Below are 25,170 nucleotides of genomic sequence, written 5' to 3'. Positions count from 1 at the left end.
GAAGAAAGGCTTCATAATGCTTACTGTTAATAAAGTATGGTGGTATAAACAGTGTACAAACATTACTGCCAGAAGAGACGGATCAAAACCAGTACTGAGAAATTCAGGGTTATCCTTGGGAAATGATGAAGCATACCTAATGCAAAATGAACCACGCACAATAATCAATCATGTACTCTCACATTTCATTTTAATAACCAGGTATGTGAAATGATTCTTGCAAAACTTTTAAGCTGTGACCTAAGCCACAGGAGCAAGGATGAAATGCAGTATGCATAGAAAAGTTTTAGAGTAGATGATCCATGATCAAGGTTTGGTTAACCAGGAAAAATCTACATTCCCTAATGAAAACCTGCGTTTCTATGGGGAAAACAAATACCAGCCAGGAATCAGAAATGAACTCTGGACTCTGCAGCTGAGGTGCTGTGAGGAAGCAACACTAGTCAATGAGTAGCTATTAGATCTGTTCAGGACTTCAGACTCTAGCTCACACATTCATAGCTTAGATTTATGTCTAAAAGAGTGACAGCATTACTGTCTTTTAGAGTTTGTCAGTTTATCATAACCATTCCTGCCAATCAATCACTTGACTGCTGGTTAAAGCAATCATTTAACAAAAATAATATGCTAACTTTAGCAGCAAAAATGAACACAGACCCTGAAAACTCTGAAGTTCAATGTTGCCTAGAAGCGGCTATGATGCCAGTTATATTATTTTCTTTAATGTAGCATCTCTAAGGTAAAAGTGTGCTGATGCTGGGAATGGATTGCCAGTATTATCAGATCCCACTTAAAACCAGCAAGGACATGATGCTACTCCTGATACAATTTTAATAAAATTGGTTCAGTTAAGTACGCACACACACATAGTAATAAAATCAGACATATTAAGCTAGAATTTGAAGTAAAAGGAGTCCATGCTACAAACATCTCAAATGTGGTGAACTCCAGCTGCATAACATCTTACCTGAGCATCATAATATGGCAGGCATGTAGCTGCAATCACCAGGAGCAACAAGCTGCAGGATGAAAATGAAGATACGACGTTTACAATATCTGTAGTCTATGAGTATTGTAATATTTAGCATTTCACAAAAATTTATTAAAAATGGTAAGACTGTCTTCTGGTCATCTGGTAGAATTATTGTCATCTGGTAGAATTATTCTAACATACAACAGATCATAATGTAATCCTCACAAGAAGTCACAGTGCATACTAAACATGCAACACAAACAGTAATGGACATCTGGTAATCAGCAACAGAAAAAAGCATGTTTTTCAGAGGCTGTAGTCAGCAAAGGCAGGTTTTCAGAACACTTGATAAATTTATCACTACAGCTATGAGATGCTTAAGCTACACTGAATATAACTGTTAAATGTTCATTCTCTTCAGTACTGTATGGGGCAATATGTATACAAAAGGAAAATAAATCTCCCAAACAACTTTTACAAAGGAAAAAAAAATATCAGACTAAATTCTAGCACAAAAGTTCTGAAGTGTTACCTCCTAACTATGCCATAGCTAGATTAGACAGACAACATAAGAAATAGAGGCGTAATTCTACTTTACCCCAAAACCCTTAATATGACACCGTTTATAAACAACATACTCACTTTTTCTAATGCTGAAATGCTCATATCCTTCCTAAATCTCAGTAGTATGAAACAAATCTGCATCATTGTTCTCTACATTCCTCCACGACGTAACATACCCATACTAGAAGAAACACTATCCTGGACCACCCAGACAATCAAGCATGAGACTGTTATCTTAGGAGATGTTAACATAGATTGGCATTCGCTCTCATCACAATTACCAACTCATAGCATCAACCTCTATGTTTTCCTTCAACTCATTAACCCTACTAGGTACAATAAAGACCACACTCAACAATCTACTTTAGACTGGATTCTTGTGTCACATCCTGCACACTTTACCTCTACTGGCACACTTCAACCAAAAACATATACTCTAAAATCCATCCACAACCTAACTAATTTTACTCAAGAAAAATTCAATGAACTACTTCACAAAATAAATTGGGCACCGTTAAAACATCTCCCTTTAGATGAAGTTGTGCACTATTTCAACACCAGTTTTCTAAATATACTCAACACTCTAGCTCCAGTACACACTAAAAAAAAATAGAAAGAACTCGGCTCCTTGGCTAACCAAAGCATGTAAAAATCTAATGAAAAAAAGGGATACAGCTCGGGGTCTCTGGAAGCAAAATAAAAATTAAGTAGATCTAATAGTCTAAAGACAACTATGGAACCAAGTAAAATAAAACAGGTTATCAAAGATATACAATTATACTACACCCACCTACAAAACAAACATAAAAATAACCCAAAAATTCAGGTCATCTATCTCAACCCTACTTAACACCGGCACAAAAAGACCTTTGCCCTTCACTTAATGCCCTCCTTCTCAAACAGCTAAAGACTATCACTTTATACAATACATAGCTGACCTGATCTCTAAAACCCCCAACTTCAGCCCATTCTCCTCTACCTCATCATCTACTCTTTGCAGTGCACCTTCATTTAGTTCTCCACCACAACTGCCTGAAAAACCTTTCCAATACCTCACTTTCTCTTTTCAAACCATACCCACAAGCCTCATAAAAATACTATTGCAAAAACTTAAACCCTGCTGCACCTCTGCAGACAGCTTCTCTCCTCAATACATCATATTAGCTGCTGACTCCATTGCATATCCCATCAGTATCTTGATAAACAGATCTATATCGGAATCTTTAGTTCCAAGCATCTGAAAATGTCCCATATCATTCCTATTCACAAAGGAGGAAATTCCACAGAGTTGACCAACTTCTGACCCATAGCAATCTCCCATCTCCAAAATACTACAAAAATGTATTCATCAACAACTTAAAATACTTGCTGCAAAACAATCTACTTAAATACACGCAACACAATCTCCACACAACCACAGCCCTCCTATACTTTACCGAATCTGAAAATAGGGCCAGAGATGCAGGCAGCTTTGTATCTGCTGTATTTCTCAACATTTCAAAGGCTTTTAACACTGCATCTCACTCCTTACTCCTGGACAAGGTCTCCAACTTAGACTTTACCCCTCCTACCCTGCAATGGTTCCACAGCTATCTATATGATCGGAAACAAATTGTAAAATGGTTAAATGAGATCTCGCCCTCTCTACATAACCCCACTGGAGTCTCACAAGGTTCCATCCTTGGTCTCCTGCTCTTTAATATATTTACAGATAGCCTGTGCACCACCTCATCCAGTGGAACACTTATGCAATACGCAAATGACTTCACAATTGTCTGCACTTCTCCCACAATACACCAACTTGTCTTTGTCACACAACAAACATTTTCTGCCTTTGAATCCTGGCTCACCAACTGCCAACCATTCCTTAACCCACCAAAAAAACAAACTCCTTCGCTGAAAAATCACCCAATTGACTCAAATCAATTCAAAATACACTCAGCAGACAATACTATTATTGAACTAGTCCACCACATTAAACTACTAGGTGTCACCATAGACAATCAACTAAAGTTTGACCTCCATGTCCAACAAAATATAAAAAAACTCACCAGAAACTTGGCATCATTTACAGAAATAAACACTACCTGAACAATCAACCAAGACCCTTTCTACATAACTCTTGCTAAAACTTTCCTTCTACCCTCCTTACTATACCATGTCTCTGTTCTCCCTAACTTACAGATTTCCATTAGATCCAAAATGAAACAGTGTTACAAAAAAGTCACCAAGTTTGCCACCAACTCAAAATCCAGCACACATTGTATACCATTACAAATTCTAAACTGGCTAGAACTCCTTAATCACCTTTTCTACATCCAACTCTTAACAACACACAATATGATCTATAAACACTTTGCCTGCCCAGCTCTGAACAGTATAGTAAAACCTTACAACCCTAACAGAGTCCTTATGTCCGAAGATAAGAAACTATTTACTATCTCCAAGCCCTCAAAAAAAAAACAGGCACCAGGACAGAAGCTACACTCTCACTCAGTTGCAAAAGTATGGAACTTGCTCCCGCTGTCTACCAGAATTATTCCTACTCTAGCAGCTTTCAAAATTTCCCTTAAGCAACATCGAAATAATTCTTGCTGTGTCCGTGCTCTGCTCCTGGCTAACATCACCTCTACTTTTTCTTCTTTTTTTTTCCCGATCCTTCTTACAGATCCTCTTCTAACTTTTTCACCTCCTCCTCTTTTATACCAACACTACCTAAGATTACCAATCAGTCTTCTGATGTTCCCACTTATTACAATCCTCTCTTTCTTACTACTATGCTGTTTCACAAAAAGTGTTTAGCACCTCATTTCCGCACTAAAAATTGATCTCAGAAAATTTACTTATAATGCTGACTGTATCATAGAAGGCACTGTTCCCCTATCCTAAAGCTATAGTGAAAAATATGCACTATATTGTATATTCATTGCATGTTGCAAAATATGTATTATATTGCATCTACAATGCATGCTTCCTGTGCTGTAAAAATTCTGAGTAATCTGTTTTCACATGATTCTGTAACTACTTTTCACTGTTACATATTTGTATATTAGAGTCTGTATTTGGAGCTTTTCTCTCTGGGTCTCCACTAAAAACGTTTTCTTTTTGACCCATTCGGATTATCCCCGTAAACAAATGTCAAACAAATAAATATTGTTTCACTCTTTTTTTCAGAAATCAATTGCTTTGTTCTTTCTGCTGCAGTCTATTAGCATATCAGTGCATACCTCAAACCTTTTGGCATAAGAAATCTGGACAAAGCTTAAAATAACATGGGGACAAAGGCCCCAAAATAGGGATATATCTTAAATATTGCTTTGTTAAACTTAAGACAATGCTAGAATAATAGATTTCATGTTTGCATGCATTTTCTGGAGATAAAGTCTGTATCTCAAATGTCTGTCATTATTTAGTGACTTCAGTCATCAGTAATTTGTCAGAAAAAGCAACATTTTATGTGAAATAGACCAAAAATATGAGACAAAAATCTGGACAGTTTAGAGATATGTATCAGTGCTCCATTCATTTTAACAGCAGTAGTCTCATAAAATGCTGAAGTATTGATATGATGCATCCAATAAGGTACAACAGCTTAATTTTTTGAAAAAAAAATATTTTATTGGCATTTGAAAACTAGAAAAAAAAAACAATATAAAACAGTAGTAAAGAGTACATATTTTAAGTACAAAACATACACTTTAAATAACAGAAATAAATTTAGTTTAAACAAAATACTACAAACTTAATATATACAAAGTTCAACATTCATTACAAGAAAATCATTATTTCCAATTTCCAAATGGTTTTCTTAAACTTAAAAGTCAGTTGTGACTCCATAATATACTTTTTCATCAGATTCATAAAAGTAAATTCTGAAATGTCAGGATTTAACTATAATGTACCAATACAACACTTTATCAATTAGAAAATAATATATTGCAGAACTCTATTACTTTCTTTCAATCCCTGTATTGAAAAAAGCATAACATATCTAAAAATATCTTGCTAATGGATAATATTTTAGTTAGAAGTATCTTTTTATTTACTTAAAAGGTAATTAAAAAAAAATCCCTGATTACTTCATAATACTTTAACAACTTGACAGGATCAAGCATTTCTATATGGTGCATACCTCAGCAACTATACGTCACTGTAAAGAATATTTCTCATTTGAGTCTTAAAAAGTCTTATTCCACATTGAAAAGGTCTATCACATATTCATTCTTGGAACATTTTAACAAATATCCATGATAAATGACACTAAATCATACTAACAAAGTCAAAAGAACTTTCTGTAGTGCATGCAGTGCCACAATTATAATCCAAAATGGGAAAACTACAAAGAATTATGAATAGGTCACCAACCATAACCCTTTATTAAATTTTCTCAACATGAATGTAAGGATTTACCTCTCAAGGCGGGTTTCTTGGCTTCTGTGTCCTGAAAACATAATAAGCTAGTTATGATCTGATACATGATCATAACTCTATATGTAATGTAAGAAGAAAAAAATCAGTAAATAACAGTTATTAACCATGATGTGAGCTTTTTGGTTGAAGCTGCTAGTAAGTGCAACTGGGGCTCAGTTAGAAGCTCCAGCACTGGAACAACCAAGTACAGAGGAGGAGGTTAGGCTGCACACACTCAGGGCATACTAGGCAGTGCAATTTCCACAGTGGCAACCAGAGAAACCACCACTTATAATTCAATGGGAGGGGTAGTGCCATTTGGAGAAAATCTTCTTTTTCTTTCGGCTGTTCCCGTTACGGGTCGCCACAGCGGATCATCTGTTTCCATTTCTTCCTGTCCTCTGCATCTTGCTCTATCACACCAACCACCTGCATGTCTTCTCTCACCACATCCATAAACCTTAACTTAGGCCTTCCTCTTTTCCTCTTACCTGGCAGTTTCATCCTTAGCATCCTTTTCCCAATATACCAAGCATCCCTCCTCAGCACATGTCCAAACCAATGTAATCTCGCCTCTCTGGCTTTGTCTACAAACCGTCCAACCTGGGCTGACCGTCTAACATATGTATTCCTAATCCTGTCCACCCTCATCACAACCAGTACAAATCTTAACATCTTTAACTCTGTCACATCCAGCTCTGACTCCTGCCTTTTTGTCAATGCCACCGTCTCCAAACCATAAAAATACCCCTTGTAAAAGTGACAAGGATGTCCACCACAGTCAGTTCACTGCACATCCTTACCTGATGGCTGTCTGAATAAATTGGCTAAATGGGAAGGAGTTTATGATCCTTGGATAGTAGCAAAAATAAATAAATAGACATCTTGTCAAGATCAAAATCAGTAAACATACAAGCTTCTTTGTTTTGACACACTTTACAAAGTGATATAAAAAGCAAGTACAGTAAGGCTGTATAAGCATTAAAACACAATGAATTGGAGTTATTTACCTCTATAAACTGAATATTTCTTTGTAATGAGGTCCATAAAAACTCTCATATTTGATTAGACTTAACATCATTTCCATATCTTTCTGCATACTGCCGAATGAAAGTATAATTTATCAAACTTAACTTCAATTATTAAAATAAGAAGTAGCGCTGTTCTGATGAAGTGTTTAGCACTGTTAAAGAAAATAAAAATGCATAAATGTTGTTGTGGCTATTAAATAAGTTGGTTTTATATTCCAGTAATGGTGGTTCCTGTGGTGTTTTTTATTCTGATTTTATTTGTATGCCTAGTGGAACTTTTGTCTTTATTCATCTTAAGTAAATCATACAATTTATGTAATCACGATGGTATCTGATCTTTATTAATGCTGAGAAAGTCAATAAGCTTAAACAATATGAATGACTTTGTTAATAACTAATAATGGTAGAATTTAGGTAATCCTAACCTGCTTGATTTTGGGAGCTATTAATTTAGAATATGATTTTTCTGGAGAGTTACAAAACCATGCAGATTTAACTGGATATTACCAAAATAAACCTGGGTATATTTGAATTGATATTTTTACATTAAAAAAAAACTAAGAAAATATTAACTGTATTTACAGAAAGACACTCCAGTGGAGTAGAGGGATAAAGCCTAGACTGTAACCCAGGTAATTGAGGTTTGTTTAGTGGCCCGGGTGACTGATGGAGCAGCAGGGATGATGGGCATTACCATGGGGGGGGGGGCTACAGGCATCAACTGTGCCTATCTCTGGTGGAGGCAGGGGAAGGCACATTGGTAGGTTTGTCTGAAGATGGATATATGATGGAGACATGGCTAAGCTGATGAAGAAGAGTGGTGATATTCCACATGCCTCTACTACACGCCTGCCTCCACTGCTTACCATTAGATCTGCAAGGAAGGGAGGGGGGCAGGTAGTGCATAAAGAAAAAAATCCTCCAACTGGAATGATGCACAGAGGTGCCAAGCACCCAGATGCCTAGCTTCATAACCAGCCCACCAGCTCCAGTAATACTGTATTAAATCAGGGGGTAGGCATAAGTGGACAGCTGGTTGACCTGGTATGGACAGGAAATGGGGTGCTGGGCCAGTATCACAAAGAACATAGGATGGACTACAAAAATAAAAAAATAACTGTACCTACAAAAGGTTTTGATAATAATGGTCATATTTAAAGAGACCGTTTTCTTATGTCTATTTTAATCTTATTCCCGTAAGTAGTTAATACTATGCTCAGAAAATGGTGAGAGTAATTTAACAGAATACAGAACAAAATATGATACATAATGGAGTATCACACATCCCACTTTAATATCCAAACAGGTTTGACACCTTCTTTGGTTTTTCATAAGAAATAAACTACTTCCTACAGAAATTTTAGTCAGTAAAAGGGATCACGTATGGTAAGGTGTCTATAGTGAAAGTAGACATACAGTCTTGGGGCATGGTGCTAACAAGAGGAAGACAATTTGGGGTTAACACTCCTAAGCTGAATAACATTATGTAATTGTAAAAGAAAAAAAAACAGATTCTTTAAGGTCGACGTTCTCTTGCAGAGGACAGTGATAAAGCTGCATCTGGTATCTGTGTAAAGTTCTGGAGGCCATACAAAGGAAATAAAATAAGTTGGCAGAAAATATTTAAAGCAGAATTACCAAAACAGTGAAAAAAATGGTAGAATGAGGTATGAGTATAAAGCTTGGTATATGTACCATACGCGAAATAAGAGAAAGGGGAGTATTATTTGGATGTGCCCAATGTTCTGGGATGGGAGATGGATGCCATTTAAATGGGTGGAACTGTTCAAGTTAAATTTGATATAATAATACTTCAAATATAGGGTGATACACCCCTCAAATAAATTGCTCCAGATACTTGTACCAGTGCAAGTAAAAGGTGTGTGTGTGTGTGTGTGGGGGGGGGGGGGATTTACAGCTAGTTGGAATAAAACAGGGAAATGATGAGGCAATGGAAGGTGCAGTTGCGTAAGGGTTGGCTACATTTGCCTGGGCTTAAGAGACCATGAGTCTTCGGTCTACTTTGTCATAAGTTCATATTCCAAAACAAGTCCATTTCACAGGGTAGAAAGTACAACTGTGTAAAATCTTACCATAATGGTAGATGCCCTTCTCTTCACTCTTGCAGTATTCATAACATTAGGACTCCCTTGCCTAGGGTAGCCTGAAGTCCGGCCAGTATACCAAAGTCTTAGGTTGCTTTAAGGTATGCCATACATCACATGTATGCACCTTGCGTACAGTAGGGCATAAAGGTAATGTCCAGATGTACCATCCTCAGAAATGAAAGTCCCAGTAGGAATGCCAGTCCAAGGAAAACAAAGAGGTAACCAGTACATCCAGAAGAGAAATGGACCAGGTGGAAGAGGGAGGGAGTGAATACTACAACAATGAAGAGAAGGACATCTACCGTTATAGTAAGATTTTTTACACAACTGCACTATGCCCTTCCATTTCACTGTTGCAGTATTCATAACATTAGGGAGAGTGTCAAATCTTAGGAAGAAACTTAGGAGGAGGAAGGACCAGCAGAGCTCTCAAAGAAGCCATGAAGGATGGCCTTAGCAAAACCAGCTCTAGCTCTGGAAATTCCATCCAACTTGTAGTGCTTGGTAAAAGTTTGCACAGAAGTCCAGGTAGCTAGTAGTGGAACCAACAGTTGTCCTTAAATCCATCTAAACCCTTGGAAAAAGCACCAGAAGAAGCCACAGCTCTAGTAGAATGAGCCTTTACAGAGAAAGGAAGGCTCTTACCATGAAAACAATAACAAAAAGAAACAGTTTTTGAAATCCAAGAAATAATGGTCTGCTTGGATACAGCTAATCCCATGGACCTGGGATGAAAGGAAACAAAGAGCTAATCAGATTTCCCAATAGTCTCAATCTTATCTAAATAAAACCAGTTGCCTATACACATCCAACATGTGCAACACTTTCCCACTAGCAGATTGAATAGAAGGGAAAAACTGGCCAAATGAGTAGATTGATTAAATGACAACTCATTCAACACTTTCGGCATAAAGAAAGGATTCACAGGTTCATAGGTATGTACTAGGCTAATGGTCCTGGAGCCTTTACAAGCCTAGCCCATAGGATTACCCTGGTATAATGCCACCCAACCTTAGTTACTAGTGCCTCTGTCAAGTAGAGCCACTGGAGTGATCCCCGACATGACTTTTCTATTTCCCATCCACTCATCAAGATTTCGCTTGAAGAGGGCCAGTGAGGTGCTTTGCTTGACATGTATGGGAAGTCTATTCCATAGCATGGGCAGTTTCTGAGTTATGAACCTGTCCCTCCAGCATGTTCTGTTGGTTGTGGTAATGAGGATGAGGTCTCTGGAGCGTGTGGTGTGGAGCAATTGGGATTTCTTTAGATGTAGCATTTCTAACAGAGCTGGGTCAGACATGGCTTTGTAAGTCAAGCAGAGATAGCCTCTAAGTAGGTGATATGAGACAGAGAATAGTTGGAATTTTTTTGAGTCTGTACATATAGGACAAGTGTTTAAGGCCTAGGATGCTCTTTGTGAGGTACTTCTGCAGCCTCTCCCATTGTTGCAGGTGTCTAGTGAGGCCCTGTATGTCAGGCATAGATCACCTCTGAGAAGGTGGTATGCAACTGAGTACAGCTGGAGTTTCTTCAGTCGAGCTGCATAGGGCATCTGTTAGAGGCTAGTGATACTCTTGGAGAGGTACTTCTGTGGTCTTGTGGTTGCAGGTGTCTTGTAAGGTACATTCCAAATGGGGCATTGTATTCTATGATGGGTCTGATGAATGATGCGTAGTGGGGCACAATGACCTCTTTTGATCTGGAAGCAAACCCTTTTGTGATTAGGTGGGCCACATAGAAGGATTTTCTAACCACTTTGGCAATGTGATTATCAAAAAAGAGATTACTATCTACCTGGTTCCCCAGATCCCTTATTACATCTTCTGTATTTAGGAGGCTACCACCTATGTGGTAGTTTGCGGGTACTTTGTTTTTTCCAACAGGGATGACTATGCACTTTTTGGCATTTAGCTTGAGGCCATGGTTTCTCAGTGAGACCCTTTTGGAGTATGTCTGTGTCAGCCGGAGAGTCAGTTATAGCCCCTAATTTGCAGTCATCTGCGAACTTGGTCAGCCATAGACCTCCTATGCTTGCCTGTACCTCTGAGAAGTATATGCCAAACAGGAGGGGTCCTAAGACTGAGCCCTGGGGAACGCCACTTGTAAACGGTTTAGAGTCAAACCTAGCTCCTGCATCTCTTACCATGTGGGTTCTGTCTGTGAGCCAGTGGGCAACCCATCTCGTGATGTAGGGATTTATGTTCAGGCTGGTGAGCTTGTCTATACCACCAGAATGGGGAATGGTGTCAAAGGCCTTTGCGAGGTCTAGGTAGGCTGTGTGGACCATCTTTCCCTCGTCTATAGCCTTGGTAACTGTCTCAAAGACATCCACAGGTTTAGGAGGCATAATCTGCCCTTAACAAAGCCAAACTGGGTAGGGTCCAGTGTTTGGAGGCTCCCAATGTCTCTGTTAATGAGATCCATGATGATGCGCTCCATAGCCTTGCAGAACAAACTAGTCAGGCTTATAGGGTGATAGTTCCCGGGGTCTGTTGTAGCTCTACCTTTGTGGAGTGGAATAAATGTTGCTGTGTGCCACTCTATGGGCACGTAGCCTGTGGAGAGGCTGAGTTTGAACAGTGCCTTTAGGTGAGGGGTTAGTTCATCTTTGAGCTCATGTAGGACGCAGCCTGTGACACTGTCCGGTCCCATTGATACTGTGTTTTTTGGCTTTGGAGAGGGTTGTTTTAACCTGAGTGTCTGTGATTTCAGGGGCACTACATTCTTCTGGTATGGATATGGGCCCTTTTGGGGGTGAAGTTTGCACTGAACTTGTCTGCCAGGATGTTGGCGATATCGGTTGGTTCAGTGTATTTCGTGCCATTCTGCAATAACTCCAAGCAGATCGGAGAATTGCCACTTAGATTCTTGACATAGCTAAAGAATGCCTTGTGTTCTACATGGAGTTCTTACAATTTTTCTTTTGAAGCTCACCTTGGCCTTGGATGATTTTATGAGGGATCGTAGTTTCTTGCTGATACTGATCAGGGATGTCTTCCCTTCTTGGGATTTTACTCTTTTCCTTGCTAGTTTCCTCCTTCTATTGTATAACTTGTTTATGGCAGGGGTCCACCAGACTGGTTTCCTTTCCTTGGAGTAAGTCTTGGTTTTGCTTGAGATAGCATGATCCATGCATTCTTATAGGTGCCCGTAGAATTCATTAGTAAAGGATTTTGCAGTTTGGGCAGTGTTATCCTTTAGCAGGGGCGGCTTTGAGACTTTCCACCTCAGTCTTAAGTAACGTGAAGTTTGCTTTTGAAAAGTTTTTCACGGTGGTTTCTTTGACTGGGGGCGGAATGTGGATATCCAGAGTGATTAGTTTATAGTCAGATCTAACCAGTGAGGGGTTGGCCACCGGTGTGGAACACCAGTCGCCCATGTTGGTGATGACCAGGTCCAATATGTTGTCACTTCTGGTGAGAGTGTTGACCAGTTGATCCAGGACATTTGAGTTTATACATTCTAGGAAATGTTGGGCAAGGGAGTTAGTACTTGAGTAGTTCTTCCAGTTCATGTCTGGGTAATTGAAATCACCCAATATTAGGGTGTTTGGTAGGACCTTTATGTTTCCCAGTGTTTCCAGAAACGCAGAATGGGGGTCCTGGGACATGGTGGGTGATCTGTAGCAAGCTACAATATGAATTGCAGTTTTGCCCATTGTTAGTTGCACGTGAATGATCTCTGAAGCATCATGCTGTGCCACTAACCCAGGCGGTGCAGTGGTGCAGCGGTTAATGCTGTCGCCTCACAGCAAGAGGTTCTCCGGTTCGATTCTCGGCTGGGTGCCTTCTGTGTGGAGTTTGCATGTTCTCCCTGCATTTGCGTGGGTTTTCTCCGGGTACTCCGGTTTCCTCCCACATTCTAAAGACATGCTTCTGGAGCATTTCTCCCCAGGCCTCCACTGAAAACAGGATCTGTGGAACCTAGTCGGACTTTCCCGGTCAACAAATGTTAAACAAAATAAAATAAAAAGTGTGGGTATCCTTGATGAATATGGATAGACCCCCACCTTTTGTATTTCGGTCTGGGTTCTGTGGTCGAAATGTATAGAATGAGTTGTAGCCTTGTAGTGCTGGGGTGCTCTCTGGAGCCTTAAACCAGGTTTCTGTTACTGCACATATATCGATTTTCTCCATACTGAGGAGTGCCTTGAGTGCGTGCGTTTTGAGGTTTTGACTTCTGGCACCGAGTAGCATTACCCTCAGTTTTTTGTTATTTGTGCTATTAGTGGGTTTTTGTCTTTTGAGCCTTGCCTACAAAAGGCACTATGGGGGTGGCAAGAGCCTTGGCCAGTACTTGAAAGCCTAAGGGTGACAGGTGCAAGCTGTCTCGAAGCAGCATGGCTTGTCGAGCATGTCATCCTAGGTGGACAGACACCGGAATGACACCAGAAACTTAGCCAATTGTTGAAACTGATATTTTTTTTCTTTATACCGTGGTATCATTCTTGGTGATGGCAGGATGCTAGTCAGGGTCATACCGGCCTGGGCTATGTGATCAGAGAGCTCTTCAATGTTTCTTTTCATGTAGTCCAGGGAGGTACGGCTCAGGTCATTCACATAAACATGGACAATGACAGAGTCGTATTTGCACATGTTCTAGAGTGACCTGAGTGCTTGTGCTATGTGGCGGATCCTGGCACCTGACAGGCAGCTAACAGTAACCTTCTCCTTAGTCAGCCTAGTGAGTGGGATGTCAGTGTGACTGACTATAGAGTCACCTATTACTAGTATGTTAGGTATGTTATTTTGCCTTGAGGGCTGTGATTGCGTGGCACACTGGTTTTGTGAAGTATATGTTTCATGGTTTGTGTTGGAGGGTGGAGGTTGCTTGGATGTCTGCTTTGGAGGAATCTGTTGCTTTTGCAGATTTTTATTTAGAGCCTCCGAGTATGTTTTCGTGTATTTATGTGTGTTTTTTGCCGGTGCTGGTTTAATGGGTCTATGTGAGACTGGTGGTGTGATGCAAATATTTCCCTTCTCTTCTTGACTGTCTGATACAGTCTTGGGTTGAGAGAGCTTAGCCTCCAGTTTGGCTGTATAATTGCATCTCTCGCATGTATTAGTGTTTGGTGGTAGGAGGAGAAGGTTGTCTGTGTACATGAGGCAGTTGTAACATTGCTTCAAAATGCCCAGATTCACCAGTTGGACTAGAGAGTACACCTGAAACTGCCCTTTGGACATGCCTGGATAGGTACAGTGAACTGTTTTACTGAATGGCTGGTAAGGTCGAATAGACAGCCTTGTCCTTCTGTGCAGTATAGGGTGGGGTCTAGTGCTAGGGTTTATAAGTGCTTGTTATGGGTTTTGAGCAAGTGCCGGGCTGAGAAATGAATGGCTTGAGTGTTTAAGTTTAAAGTTTGTCTAGCTCCACGGGAAAAATTGAAGAGGAGACTTTGTGGAGCTGGGAATAGTTATACCCTAGCTAACCGGCACAACCCAGCACGCAAAACCAAGCAAATGCGGTTTTTATAGCAGGGAAATGAAAGAGATAGAAATTAGCCCAAAATGGCCAATAAGCTACTAATTTCTGGGCTGAAACCACTCCTCCAGGGACAGACAGGCTGCTCAAAGCTCCCCTCTCTCACAGGTGAACACAGAAACTTCATTCTATCCAATTAAGGTATGGGCAAACACAGAGATTTGTAACACAGCCCTGAATTCAGCACTAACCTGAAAACTGGACTATACTAGCTTAGAAAGGTGGGAAACAAGTATATATATATATATATATATATATATATATATATATATATATATATATATATATATATATATATATATATTTTTTTTTTCTTTCAGAAAATAAAGTAGATACAATAAAAAAAGCACTTTAAATGCACAGAAAAGGATACTTATTGTTATATATCTCAGATTAGAGTTGTAGTAATGTCCCTAGTAATAATGTAGGAAGAAACACAAATACAGTAAAAGCAGATGAATAAAGTGCAATTTTTTTAGATATATAAAAGAATAGAAAACAAACAAACTGATATAAACAAGTTACCCAATTAACCAGAAAAAAGCTCAAATCTGAGCCCTGTTCCAACAGTCTTCAATCAGACAAGTTCTAACTGCACACTCCTGCTACTAGGGTGCAGGGGAACCTTCTCAAAAAAAAATAGATGGCCTGGATTAGTGCTCAAGTTATAGAAACAAAGCTAGATTCAGCAGGTCTGAATCTGATCTATGCTACAGCAACAAGGTGCATTAATTTCAGAAAGAAACAGTTCAAATAAGCAGGCACAATAAACCTGTGACCAGAAATTCCCAGCTCAGAAAGGCAGAATCCAGCCTCTCCTCTTTCTGATAATTAATCGCAAACAGAGATATTGCCGGTGAAACCTTTTCCAAATACCTAATGAAAATGCTTGAAGACAGAAAAAAGGACAGGAGTTGACTAGAAGAATCAAGAGTGCCTTGGACTTTAACTAGAGTCCGGTGGTGTGAGCTGAACAGGAAGAAGACCAGCAGCTCTGAAATTACTGAATAAATGGGAGACTTTAAGCATCAATCACATTTGTGGAATATGTATTTGCAAGGAAAGGTGGCTAAGAAAGGCTGGTCTTTAGTTCACTTTGTTAAACTTGTGGGTGGACTGTAAAGCATATACATAACTTTATGTCGATGTTTGAAAGGACACTAAAAGAAAAAAATGACTACGTAAAACTATTTTTGTTCTTATTAACATCTGTATAAAACATTACATATTATAAACACTTTATATACAGTAAAGCAGTTTTGTGTAGTGGGTAGTCAGGGGTACTTTAAATGTGGAGAATCCTCTTCAATGACATTTGTACGTTAAGGATATTACAGTGAACAAGTACATTTTAAGTTGTATAAAATATATGCTTTACAATATAACATGAGAATAAGGGGTGGACAAAAGCAGTTATAATATTAATATGATGTGATCTTAGGCTACTAAGGTGGTGTGGGGGTGTAAAAGTTGTAGAATTAAGATATTTCTCTTATTTTTACAAGGGTGAATGTCCTTGGCTTAAGCTATAAACAAGTGTCTTTGTAAGCAAGAAGACTTTAAAAAATAAGATAAAAATAATGAAAACCAAGAAAAATGGCAAGTTTCTTACATCTGCAAAAATACTGGCTTGTTTTTTCCATTAGGAAATGTTCAATAGGAGTAACAAAGTCTACAGATGAAGGTAGTAGTATATTCTGATCCGAGTGAAATTTAAAGCAATTCAATGCTGAATTGTTTACTTGGAGAGGAGCTGTCTGCAGGGGCAAGCAATTAAGCTTGAAAGTTTTGAGCATTCTTTGCTGTGGGAAATGCAAAATTTAAAAGGCATAGTAGTAAGCAGTTCAGTGAAAAATACAATGTGAAATTATAGGAAGTGAATAAGAGAAAGTAGCCTTAATACATTAATGTATTTAATAGAACATTGCACTGTTTAATTTTATTTAAAGAAAGCCAGAGTGCACTTTTTCTTGGCAATTAAATTTAATCTTTTTCAGAAAACATTCAAGCTGGTTTTCATACATGGGAGGGGAACACTGATAAGAAAAGAACAGAAAGCAAACAGTTAAAGTGGGAACACAAGCTGTAGCATGCACTTTGGCATGGATAACCTTAATTAGGTTAGGCAATGCCTGTGGATGCAGCTACCATTTTGGGGCAATTGTTCCTATGTGGAAGGATAAACTTTATTTTTTTAAGATGTACATAGTTTTGTAGGTGAATTCTAAGTTAATATGACAATGGGGTATTTTGAAAATGTGTTTAGCTTTTGTTTGAGGTTTTTCAAACAAAAATGTGACATAGGTTCAAAAATAGAGATGAGAAGAAACAATTGTATAAAAAATCAGCCCACTAAACATTATTGTGTGCATATAATATGAATGTTGGAAATACACATTCAAACTAACTGACATGTACAATAGGTGGGAACAATAGCTTTCTATCATAAAGGATATGGTATCATATTATCTTGGAACATCAATGTCCTTACAGGTATAGACAAAAAGGAAAGAGTACTGAATTATATTAAGAAATGCAGAGTGTAAACAGCAATTCTGCAGGAGACACATTTGGAAAGAAATGAGCATTTGAATTTGGCAAAAAGAATTTCATGATGAGTAATAAGCATAATATCAGGGACAAAGAAAAAGGGGAGTAATTATACTAATTGCAAGAGGGGCTCTAGTAGTGATAGAGAAAGGGGAAAACAAAAAATAGTAGATATGTGGTACTAAGGGGCTATTGGCAAGGAAGGAGGATTATGCTGGCATGTATTTATATTTCACAAAAAAACTGCTATTATGGAGCTTAAGAAAATGTTGGGAGAAATAATCGGCTTTCAGCTGGGGATATTACTCACAGGTGGGAATTACCACTTGATTTGTCATAGTGAGGATGTAACAGGGGAACCTAAATGGGGAAATATGACAAAAGAGGGTATATTTCTGAAGAAATTTATGAAAATATTTGGCATGGAAGATGCTAATTCAGTAGTAGGATCAATTTACATATTATTCCCAAAGGTACAATACCTGGGCTAGACTAGACAGAAATTATATTTCACAGTAACATATATATTTAATTGAAAGCTTTGACACACATCCAATACTTATTTTAGATCATGCAAGCTTCGACACACATTCAATAACTATTTTAGATCATGGACCAATAAAAACCAAGATAAAAAAAATGCAGGATACTGTACTAAAAATGAGTCACTGACACTTTCCCACCTACCTGTTAAAAAGACAGGAATTTAAGGAATGGTGAGTGAGAATTATTTGAGAGTTATTATGGATTATGCATAAAATGAAAATGGAATTTAAATGTGAAATTAGAAATAAAAAAAATTACGGTTAAGACATTAATAGGAATTACTTAGAAGGGCTGACAACAGTTAAAGTACTGTAGATTAAGAGGATTCTCACAGAACAAGAATAGGCACAAATTCAGAGTGCTAAAGATAAAATAAAGAGACGGTATTGATAATTTGTATGAGTTTAGAAAAATTGATGTTAATCATCTATTTTTGATATTAACTTCAGAGCACAAAAACCTTAGCACAATGACTTAGGGAACAGAAAGTAGAAAGAGCTGTTGCCAAACTCAGGAAGCCTATAATATGAAAAATAACCACAGATCCTATAGAAGTATAACAAATATTAAAGATTTTTTTATATCAAGCATACAAATGTGGAAATAAAAAAGCAGCACAAATAAAAGATTTATGGAAGACTTAATTTTGCCAAGGTTAGTGGTAGATGAGGCTCAACATCTAACAGTTAAGATAGGAGGAGAGAAGATAAGGGTACTGTATAATCAATCTTTTGCAGGGAAGGTAAACATTTGAAAACATTAACAGAACAATGATGATCCAAAAGGAAGCAGAATGTAAGAAAATACCATACCACCACCACTGCTAGTGAATCTTGATGCACAGAAACCATCAGAGTAAGCTGGGTTTTTATGAGCAGGGCAATGTGCTTGAACAGAGGAACCAGGCAGGGGTTTCATATTTCGCCTTTACTTGCTTTATATTTACAGCCATTGGCAAAGAAAATAAAGGACTCAGAAATCCAAGGATATGCAATTGGTGTTGTAATCAAGAAAAATTGGCTTTATTTGCAGACGATACTATTATACCTGATAAAACTGGAAAACTACATCTTAGTGATGTGAAACATTGAGTCAGTTTCAAGCCTTTTCAGGATATAAAGTTAATGAAGATAAAATAAAGGCTATAGCTGTAAACTATGCATTCAAAATGAATCAGTTCAGCAATACCCATATTTATGGGCCTGTAATAAAATGAAGTATTGAGGAATATGGGTTAAAAGGATACTGTACTGGCAGCTAAGGATATGTGGGAAGAAACTAAAGAAAAGATAATATAAAAATTGAGAAAGTGGAAACTCCTCTCTATGGTTATAAATAGCACGATAGAAGCAGTGAAGATGTTTTTAGTCCCTTAAGCTTTATACACAGGCCAGTCATATTTTTATCGCCCAGAGAAGTTGTGGAAAGTAATTAACAGAGAGTTAAAGGATTTTATTTGAGAGGAGAAGCGGGCAAACCAAGTGGGATAAGATGATCCTTCCAACAGAATAAGGTGGTTTGGGATTACCTGATTTGAAGGGATATTTTATAATTACACAGTTAAGGCTCATATACATAACACAAGCAGAAAGTTTTAATTCACAGTAGAAAGGGGTGATGATGAAGCAGTGTGGAAATTCAAGAAATAAGGAGCAAGAGAGGGATTTTGGATGCAAATCCTTAAGAGAATAACAGCCAAACAGAATATTATATTCTTAAAGTACCAAAAAGTATTCTAAGAACTAAGCCAACATGAGAATGGAGAAAGGAGATTCTGCAGATAGGGATGACTGCAACTGGGGAGCACAGAATGGGTAACAAGTTACTGGGGAAAATGCCAAAGTAACCAATGTACTGTGAGCAAATAACTAGAAAGGGAAAGGTAAAAGAATGGGAAGCGGCTAAGAAGACATTTGAACTGCAAGCTATAGACTGCCTTCCCGGCAATACTGTAGTTGAGGGCCTCACCAGTTTCTTTCGCACAGAAGCAATTGAGTGACAACCCAGTCTGCATATTTAATTTGCTCGTGCATACATAACAGTAAAATATTAAATGTACACAAACATAAGTGACACTTTAAGGGCATGAATGGCACACCCATCCGCACATGGTGCCTAGTTACCTGGATGAGTTTATGTGGAGGAGCAGATATGGCAATGACTTTGATACTTTATTTGTTAACTTGCTGAATCACGTACGCGAATTCCAAGAAGCTGTTCTTAGTAAAGCTCCTGCCAATGACACTGAGGAAGAGTCAGCTGTGACATCAGCAACAAAAAGAGTCCGTTTGGACATTAATTGGGACACTAAACCATCACATTCCGACTCTGATAAAGAGAACTATAATGCTAACATAGTAAAAATCCTGATGACATTTGTTTTCACGGTTTAATTTCTTTGCTGATTATAGTATAATAATAATTATAATATAAAACTTGTTAACTGCAGATTATAGTGAAATAAAACTTGTTAATTACAGATGTTGGTAACAGTTTACTGTTATATATACTGTCGTATTAACATGTCAGTTCACTTTTTCTTAGGTTGTACATTCGGAGGGAATGCATATTCATGAATGGGTGGGTTTTGGGTGGGGCTTGCTACTGCGCATCTGGTGAGCCCCTCAACTACAGTATTGTCACCTTCCCTGCCAGGAATCGATATCACAGTACAGGCAAAGAGAAAGGGATAGGGGAATCCTAAGTGAAACACCTGCTGTGGTAGAATTGTTAGTCGAATCTAGAACAGAAGCTGCTGTTAAAGTGGTATAATTAGTAGGGATTTTAAAATATTGCACAATAACAATAGGAATCAATCAAAGGAGGTTAGAGATGCTTGGAAGAGACATTAGCTAACAATTCACAAGAAAACAATGGGAGGAAATGTGTATGACCCATGAATATGCAACAAAGTCTAGAAGATTTAGAATTGTTGCTTGGAAGTGTTGCAAATGTTTTTTATAACCCAAGCAGACGCAAAACAATTTTTCATGAGGTAGATGGCAAATGATGGATGTGTGATTGGGAAGAAAGAGATAGCTAGGAGCATATGTTTTGGGAGTGCAATGAGTTGGCAGACTTTTAAAATTCTCTACAGAGTACTCTGTCAGAAACATTGGTTGAGAAAATTGGTCTAAGGAAATGATTTTCTTGATCTGAGATAAAGGATCTGAAATGTCTAGACACAGTAAGGCCTTGTTAAGTTTAATTCTAGTGACAGTCAAAAAAGCAATTAACAATGGAAATCAATGTTTAAACCAACTGTACCTGAAATAGTGAATATTTCAACAGAGATAAAAGTACTAGAAGTGGGATCTTTAGAAAAGAGTAACAGCAAATTACACAGAAAAAATGTAAATTTCAGGAAAAACATTATTATTATTTTATTTATTATTATTTTACATTTGTTGACCGGGCTAGTCTAGCTGGATATATGTCCATTTTCAGTAGAGGCCCAGGGAGAAAAGCTCCAAACACGAATAATGACAAAGTTAACAATGTTCAGAACCAGTAAGAATCACAATACAGAGGTAGTATTGGTCTACTGAACAGTTATAATAATAAATTTGTATATTAAATAATTTTAGTAAGAATTAAACTAAACAATTCTACAAAATTTAAACTAAACAATTCTACAAAAATTAAACTAAACAATTTTACAAATCACACTAGAAGGTATGAGCAAGTCTTAGATAAGGGAAATAATATATATGTTATTCTCATATTACAGAGTAGGAGTTGTAAGTAGATTTGAAGGCAAAGGTTACAGGAGTAGGGATAGGGTTAAGAATATAAAGTGAAAAAAAAAGATGTCAGTGAGGGTTAGTACATGGACAAAGCCAGTGAGTTTTCAGATGTTCTTTAAGATGTTTATTAAAAAGAGAAGTAGAAGCGATGGTAGATAATTCAGCAGGAAGCTGATTCCAGAATTTTCCTGCAGTGTTTGAGAAACGTGAATCCCCGGCTTTGTTGTTAGCTTTATTTGATAAAACTAGAAGCTTCTTAGCAGAGCGTAGTGTAGCTAGATTAGTATAAGGAGTAATTAGATTAGTCAGGATAGGGGTGCTGTTAGGGTGGTATAGAATCTTTTGCGTAATAAGTAATTGTTGAAAGAGTATATGGTTTTGCAGTTCTAGCCATCCAAGTTGTTTGAGGTTAAGGCAGTGGTGAGTTTTAAAGGGGGAACTTGTGATGAATCTAGCTATGCTATTATAACAGGTGGAGAGTTTAGAGAGGTTGTTTTTGGATAGGTTGGTATATATGACAGAGGCATAGAAAAGGGTGGAAATGAGGTGGGTCTGAGCAATTGCTTTCCTTGCAGAAGGGGTGAGGAAGGGTTTTATTCTATAGAGGGTGCCAAGTTTTCTGTTAACAGACTTTATAGTGGAGTTTATGTGTTCATCATAGTTGAGGCGATTATCAATAGTTACACCTAGTAGGCGGGTTGTAGTATCTGGGAAAATGTTGGTACCATTGTTAGAGGTTATAGAGAAGAAAGGAATGGATGATTTATGAGTAGGAGTAAAAAGCTGTAGTTTTGTTTTTTTAGGATTTAGGAGGAGGCAGTGTTGCATAAACCAGTTTTCAACATTCTGAAAAACAGTTTGGGTGAGGGAGTGGAGAGAGGATATATCCTTGGCTGTACATATTAAGGTGGAGTTGTCTGCATATTGAATGCAGGTGGCTTGAGGTATGTTTATATGTAAGTTGTTAATAAATAAGGAGAAGAGTAGGGGACTTAGGATCAGGAGTGGCCTTAGGTCAACTGGTGCCCTAGGCAAAAGGTCTCCACGACGCCCCCCACCACACCACCCAGTGTCCCTACCCTGGTCTACCTGCATTAAATAAACACTGAAAAAGTGCCCCTGCTAGAGTGGCGCCCTAGGCGACCGCCTAGTTGGTCTATGCCTAAGGCCGGCTATGCTTAGGATAGAGCCCTGGGGTACTCCAAAATTTACTGGAAGTAGTGAAGACAGATTGTTATGCCAAAGTACTGCTTGCTGTCTATTTTCAAGATAAGATCTAAACCAATGTATGGCTTGAGGATCAAGAGAGTGAGCCTTTAGTTTGTCAAGCAGTAGGTTATGGTTTACCATGTCAAAGGCTTTTGACAGGTCAATAAATAGTGCATAGGAAAATGAGTTATTGTTGCGGTTTTTATATATAGAGTCGGTAAAGGATAAAAAGGCAGTAGATGTGCTATGAAATGGCCTAAAGGCATGTTGACAGTTTGCCAGTAGGTTATTTTGTAGTAAGTGGTTAAGTAGTTGTTTGTGAATACATTTTTCCATTATCTTAGCTAATGGGGAGAGTAGAGCAATAGGGTGAAAGTTAGAAAGCTCTGTAGATGGTCCTCCTTTATGTAGAGGGATGATATGGGATATTTTCCATAGAGCAGGGATTTTGCCCTCAGAGATAGTTCTGTTAATAAGGATAGAAATGGGATAGTCTATGGCTTTTGCAGCTATTTGTAGGTATCCAGATGGGAGTCGGTCAGCAGAAGGGGTGCAAGATTTCAATTTTTGAAGTAGCTTACAGATGAGAAATGTAGATACAGGTTGTATTTGAAAGGTACGTAATGAAGTATTGCATATTTTTGGTTGGGACTCAGTGATGGGTGGTAGAGAATTGGCCAGGGTTTGAATGGCTTCTGTAAAGTAGTTAAAGGCATCAGGGATCAGGTTGGAGTTGCTATTGTTGAAACTGGTTGGTTCTGGAGTAGTAGTGTGACCTGGCTGAATGAGTTTGTTTATCGCAGACCAGAATTTTTGTGGAGTTTGTTGACTGGTTTGTTGAAGGTGTAGGTAGAAAGCTTTTTTGTCTCTAAGAATATCCTTCTTGGTGGCATTTCTTAGCTGTTTAAATTGGAGGTGGGTTGTTGGACATTTGGTAGATCTCCATTTAGCCCAGATTTTATTTCTGAGAAGTATCTTTTGCATAGTTTGTTTTGTGAGCCAGGGGGCAGATTTGGTTTTTATTCTAGTGGAGAGATAAGGTGCATGGGAGTCTAGGATTTGAAGAAAGTTAGTATTAAAGTAGGTAACAGCTTCGTCTAGTTCTAGATAGGTTAGTGGTGACCAGTCACATGCTTGCAATTTGGTTAAGAAGCTGCCTGGATTAAATATTTTTTTTTAAGCGGGAGGTTTTGAGATTATGAGTAGTTGCAATATGGACTTTTTGTCTGCAGGATAATGTTTTGGAAGAGGAGTGAGGTTTAAGGTAAGGCATGAATTGAGCAATTTATGAAATGTTGGATCAATGATAATTGTACATAAGAATATATGTGATATATAATGTTTGTATCTGTGAGCATGCTAATATGGTTTGTTTTCTTTTTTATAAAGGTACATTTGCCTGTGTCATAAGTGATAATTTAATAAAGGTGTTAAGGTGTATGTAGTATATATTCCCAGTCTCATTTTATTACTTGTAATACAAACAAAAGTAATCCGTAGACTGGTGTCACCGTTTATCAAAATTTATTTAAACACTTAGCGCTTTCACCCAGCCAGTCCGTGGGTTTCATCAGAGTAAAAAACAATTAAATACCATTTTCAGTTTTATATGGTTCAAATCTCTCTGCAACCAATCAGTTGTCTACATTAATTAAATTCCTTTCCAACTACTTTAGTTACATTAATTCATTTAATTACCTTAAAATTAAATTAGATTAAATTAAATTAGGTTAGCAACACAACGCCTCACTTGTAATACAAACCAAAATACCAAAAAAGTTTTTCAGAAACAAATGCACATATGAAAATAAATACACATATAAAAAAAAAAATATATATATATATATATATATATATATATATATATATATATCACTTCTGTTTTAAAATTCCTTGTGTATGAATTTCATATATATATCAAACCTAATTCATAAGTATAACCTGATATATATTAAATAAATAAAAATTCAAACAATGTTCCACAAAATATCTATTAAAATACTTAAAACATATCTATTTAAATTACTTAAAAATGTTCTAACAATAAATGTATTCAACCATGCATCTTACTCAAACAGTTCTTCATATATAAATACATAAAATATAAATATTGAATGAGTTATTGTATGCATATTTTATAGTGTTATCTAATATAATTATTATACATATATTCTTTGCTCTACTTGTGTACTATAACGTGTATATATTATATACAATATGATTTATTCTTTAAAATACTAGATAGTTGATAGGATACCGGAGAATAGTAACAAGGAAGGAGATGTGAACAATTTATTGGAAACTAAGGAATGTTTATGGCAACTCAGGCTTAATGCCAGTAATATGCCTGGTATAAATGAACATATTTCCATTTCTAGTATTTTAAAGAATAAATCATATTGTATATAATATATACATTTTATAGTACACAAGTAGAGCAAAGAATATATGTATAATAATTATATTAGATGACACTATAAAATATGCATACAATAACTCATTCAATATTTATATTTTATGAATTTATATATGAAGAACTGTTTGAGTAAGAT

General features: G+C 37.4%; 1 protein-coding gene across 1 annotated transcript in view; it reads right to left on the bottom strand.

The window, feature by feature from the left end:
- Nucleotides 1-306: 306 nt before the first annotated feature.
- Nucleotides 307-25,170, bottom strand: part of TMEM241 (transmembrane protein 241) — a 453,749-nt gene continuing 428,885 nt past the window's right edge. The window contains exons 7-8 of the mRNA XM_044065763.1: nt 968-1,019; nt 307-360 (exon numbers count right to left, since the gene is read on the bottom strand). Of these exons, the coding sequence (XP_043921698.1) occupies nt 307-360; nt 968-1,019 (106 nt within the window). The remainder of the gene's footprint in view (nt 361-967; nt 1,020-25,170) is intronic.

Source organism: Protopterus annectens, chromosome 3.part0 (genome assembly GCF_019279795.1).
Source record: "Protopterus annectens isolate FY-2018-M chromosome 3.part0, PAN1.0, whole genome shotgun sequence".
Taxonomy (NCBI): domain Eukaryota; kingdom Metazoa; phylum Chordata; order Ceratodontiformes; family Protopteridae; genus Protopterus; species Protopterus annectens.
Note: the sequence above shows the minus strand (reverse complement) of the source record. Positions and strands in the feature narration are given on the sequence as shown.